Here is a 4,917-nt window from a genome sequence, read left to right as displayed (position 1 = left end):
CAGCAGCCTGGGGGTGTGTTTGTACTCCACTGATATTCACACACTCTCGTGTTGGTTTTGTTTGTGACTCACGCTCGACCCCACACTGTGGGAAGAAGGAAGAAAGAAAGGAAGAAGGAGCTGCAGGAAGGTAGCGTGTGATTTATGGCCCCCTGTGGTGTAAATGCACACAAAACAAACACAATTGAATCTCTTATGTGTAAAAGAGAACTATGGATTAAAGTATGGTGAGGGAAAAAAGAGACGTCTCCTCTGACCAGCTGCATCACTCTGAACAGAGAGGTGTACACGTGTGGCTCTGTGACTCCTGCGGGTCAAACTTGGGACCTTCAAAATAAAGGTCACCTGAAGTGAATCTGCTAGTTGTCTGTCGAAATCTTGAATGATGAGTTTGGTGGTGTGATGGTGGGTCGAGCACGATTGGATGGATTGTGTTTTGGCAGAGGTCCTCATATCTACAAAGCCTTCCTCCCACACGGATCACTTGAGATTCTTGATTGTACTCAGGGGCTAAGGTGAGTAGTCTGCTGCTTGTGGGACATGGTTTCTGAGACGATAGGAGTGTAAACTCCTCTGCAAAAGAGTCTCTCTGTACTTGTCTGAAGAGGGCAAGTTCAGCCTGCTTATAGTCATCTGCCGTTGAGGTATCAACGATCTGAGGTAGTAGCCGCCCCATGACATGCTTGGGCAGAAGCCTTAAGCAGCTCCTGGTAGTTGTCAGAGCTGTTGGCGTCAGGCAGACAAAGATCTGAAGGCACAGCAATATTGCCACAGAAGCTGGATTTCCACAGCTCAGAAGGATCTTCTGCTGGAGAGATGTCTGGAGATGTGGGCCAGGACGATTCATGGTGCAGCATGAATGGAGGTCCATGGTTCCAGCGATGGGGACCAAGAAGCTGTGATAGAGACAGCGGGCACCGGGTTATGTCGTCAGCAGGGTTGTCTCCTGAGTGGATGTATCACCAGATGCTACCCTCTGTTAGCTCTTGGATGTCTGCAACTCTGGTACCAATGAAGACCTTGTAGCGACAGGATTGTGATTGTATCCAAGTCAGGACTGTGGTTGAGTTGGTCCAATGGGTGATGCTGGAGATGCTGAGGGTAAGCTCTTTTCTCAGGATGGAAGCAGGCTAAGCACCTATGTGAGTGATGCAGAGTTTTAGTCTTGGGATGGACTGCTGACAGTTTTTAAATTCTACCTGCTGTAAACAAAATGATGACCTGCCATCCCAAAGCTGTTATTTAACCCTCCCCATTCCTCCTTCAGGCATCGCTGCAGCCACCGTGTTTATACCGGAGACGGAGACAGAGTTGTGCGACACTCAGCTGAGGGTGGCATTTGATGGCGATGCCGTCCTCTTCTCAGACGAGGCTGAGATCATCATGAAGACAGAAGGCCTGGACAGCTTCATCAAGCATGAGACAATGAAAAAGAACATTTCTCTCCCTGAGGTAACTTCTTTATGACACTCTGATTTGCACCTGAGCTCCTCATTCCCAAACTTTTCTACATTACCTTGACTCTTCGTCTCTTTCAGGGTCCCTTAAAGTGTTTCCTGGAGGCTCTTTGCAAGCTCCAGAGGAAGTTCTACGAAAACAACGAGCGCATGAACTGTCCCATCCGAACCTTCCTTGTCACGTCCCGCGGCGCTGCCGGCTCCGGGGCCAGAGCCCTGAACACTCTCCGCAGCTGGGATCTGGAGATTGACGAGCTCTGCTTATTGGCCGGAGCTCCTAAAGGACCACTGCTGCAAAAAATCAAACCTCACATCTTCTTTGACGACCAAATGTCTCACGTTGAGGGGGCTACGAAACTGGGGATCATTGCTGCACACGTCCCCTATGGGATTGGACAGAAGTACCACAAGGGAAACTCATTGAGAAGCCAGAAAAAAAGAAATAAGATAAAAAGGGTTAAAATACTCAACATGCACTACACTGTCATCTGCATAGAGAGGTATGCTTCAAAATGAAATATTATCAGAAGAAACAAAAGGTATTTAAACAGAAGCAGCTCTATTTTAAAATGAGTTAGGTCATGGGTAAATAATACAACCTACAAAGTTTATAAGTTTTTGGTTATTTTTTATACTTCCAGGGTTTTCTACGGGGGAAGTGTTAATGGTTAAGGAATGTGCTTTATAAAGAAGTGTTACGACAGGTGGTGTACACTACTTCACTTCACAATGTTTTGTAAGAGAGTCAGACTTTTAACCTCTATGTGCCTTTTAATGAGACGCGTTATTATCTTTCTCTTGGTTTAGGATTTTGGTGTATACAGTTTGACAAAGGTAGGGTATGTGTGCTGTGTTAGTTTATATCTTTATTGGATTTTGGACTTAAAAGATGTCAAACATATTCCAGCAGTGGTTTTGCACATTTAAAGTCACTCATCATTCATGTTATCATCAGTTTGAAATGGATATTTATCAGGGGAGACTATCCTGGTCTTACGGGGATCACTCATGCTGTCTGTTTTTGTTACTCTTTGCTGTGTTTGCGCACAATCTTTATACTTGTACTGCAACATTTATAGTTAAGTTGTCTTAAGATTTTGATGCTTTTACATTGTATCTGGATATCAAAGTTTTATTGAGACTTCATTCACTGTCAAAGTTTCATACTGAAAAGATGTGTAAATGTACGCTTACCCCAACTTCTATGACAAGCCGCACTTACTTTTTGTAAATGTTTTTATCACCATAGTAACAGCATTAGCATCAGATCCAGTCGTATATTTGCAGTAATGTTCATGTTGCAGCAACACAATAAAAGGATTCTTCACTTTCTGTACCCTGATTTTAAACTCGCCTGTGCCTTCAAAGTTATTGCTTTTTGATCTTGTGTTTTGAGCCCAGTGAGCATTGATTGGGTTGGCTCTAATAAGCACTGACTCATGCAGAGGTGGCATGACGTTTGTACGCTCACACACATAAATTAAGACTTTTTATTTGCCCTGAATTCCACCAAACGTTTCCATTTTACATTCAGATTTGGTGAAATAATCTTAAAAGACATTTTAAGAGTAATATTTTGGGGCATTTTTGCTGTTATTAAACAGGAGAGCTGAAGAGAGGCACGAATTTCAGGGAGTAGAGAGTTGAGGAAGACATGCAGCAAAGGGTGTAGGGCAGGAGTTGAACCAGCGGCTGCTGTAACAAGGACTATAGCCATTTTCTCGGGGGAAGGAAATGACATTTAAAAGGTTTTATTTGAAATGATTTTAAATACAAATAATATATTTTTCCATTTACAATGACAGTTCCTTTGTAAACAAAAGTGGCAGAAAGATAGTCATTGGGTAGTTTGTCCAAACTGAGGCGGCCTGCCGGCCAGTCGCCTGGACGGGGTCTGTCACAGGAGAGATGGTGTCGTATTTAACCTCACTGTAGTTAGTTTTTTTTCCACACAGCATAAATCACTGATGCTACATTCTATTGCAGAGCAATAAATACTCACAGGACAACTATTAGTTTAGTTTAGTTTAGTTTAGTTTAGTTTAGTTTATTTAGTACAACCTGAACACACCATCTCAGAAACATGGAGGTGGCGGCATCATGCTGTGGGGAGGCTTTTCTGCAGCAGGGACAGGGAAGCTGCTCAGTGTTGATGGGAAGACGGATGGAGCTAAATACAGGGCTATACTGGGAAAAAAAACCTGTTAGAGGCTGCAAAAGACTTGAGAATGGGGTGGAGGTTCACCTTCCAGCAGAGCAACAAACTTAAGCATACAGCCAGAGAAACCATGGAACAGTATAGATCAGAGCATAGTCATGTGTTTGAATGGTCCAGTCAAAGTCCAGACCTGAAACCTATTGAGAATCTGTAGAAACTTGAAAATTGTTGTTCACAGACTCTCTCCATCCAATCTGACTGAACTGGAGCTGCTTTGTAAATAAAAATGGGCAAAAAATTCTGTCTCTACATGCGCAACGCTGGTACAGACCTACCCCAAAAGACTTGCAGTGAAAGGTGGTTCAACAAAGTATTGACTCGGGGGCTGAATTACACGCACTAACTCAGGCTCCTTCCGCACCAGCGAGGTAACGTTCCACGTCCCAACAGCCAGTCTATGCCACCGGGGATCAGCACGCCCAGGCCTCCTGCCCGGACCGCCACCCGGCCTCCTGCGCACCCAACCCCCATGCCTACCCCTGCGAGTGGTGGGCCCACAGGGTGGCGGCTCCATGTTATTTTTTCAGGCTGAGCCCGACCGGGCTTCATGGGCGAGAGCCCGGCCACCAGACGCTCGCCATCCAGCACCCCCCCCAGGGTCTGGCTCCAGGGGGGTGCCCCGGTCTCCCTCTTCCGGGCGAGGTAGCTCTCATCCCAAATTGCCATTTCATGAAGGTTTTTTGAATCGCTCTTTGTCTGGCCCCTCCCCGGGACCAATTTGCCTTGGGAGACCCTACCAGGGGCGGATGCCCCCGACAACACAGCTCCCGGGTTCACCGGGACACACAAACCCCTCCACCACGTTAAGGTGGCGATTCTTGGAGGAGAAGAAATATACCAAACAGCCAATTAGAAAAATAGCATCATTGTATTCGGGTAAAACAACGCAACAACGTTACGTTCCAAAGAAAATGATGCACATGCACAATGCAGACTGACTTACTGACGCAGATTGTAAGACGCGGGGCCCCCGTATGAAATGTGTACAGTAAATCATCTCATCAATTGATTTCGTAGGCTGTTTACTGAACGAAATTACTACTTTTTCACAAAAATAAAGAGATCTAGGGAGAGAGTAAGAGGAGGGGTAGTCAAAATTGTTATGGTAAAGGAACAAAATACAGCTGGACAATGACTAATGAGAGGATACAATCCGCTGCCTATATTTCACTCTGAACCGAGTTCAAAACTTGAGAGCCATGTCTACTACTCTAGTAATTACTCTGGATTTAACCTCAGCAG

The 4,917-nt window shown here is 45.2% G+C and overlaps 1 protein-coding gene across 1 annotated transcript in view; it reads left to right on the top strand.

Annotated features, from left to right (window-relative positions):
- The window catches only part of LOC117823651 (cytosolic 5'-nucleotidase 1A-like), a 5,826-nt gene extending 3,020 nt beyond the window's left edge, over window positions 1-2,806 (top strand). The window contains exons 5-6 of the mRNA XM_034698875.1: window positions 1,268-1,452; window positions 1,539-2,806. Coding sequence (XP_034554766.1) covers window positions 1,268-1,452; window positions 1,539-1,973 — 620 coding nt within the window. The 3' untranslated portion in view covers window positions 1,974-2,806. The remainder of the gene's footprint in view (window positions 1-1,267; window positions 1,453-1,538) is intronic.
- Window positions 2,807-4,917: the final 2,111 nt, after the last annotated feature.

This window comes from Notolabrus celidotus, chromosome 13 (genome assembly GCF_009762535.1).
Source record: "Notolabrus celidotus isolate fNotCel1 chromosome 13, fNotCel1.pri, whole genome shotgun sequence".
Classification (NCBI taxonomy): domain Eukaryota; kingdom Metazoa; phylum Chordata; class Actinopteri; order Labriformes; family Labridae; genus Notolabrus; species Notolabrus celidotus.
Note: the sequence above shows the minus strand (reverse complement) of the source record. Positions and strands in the feature narration are given on the sequence as shown.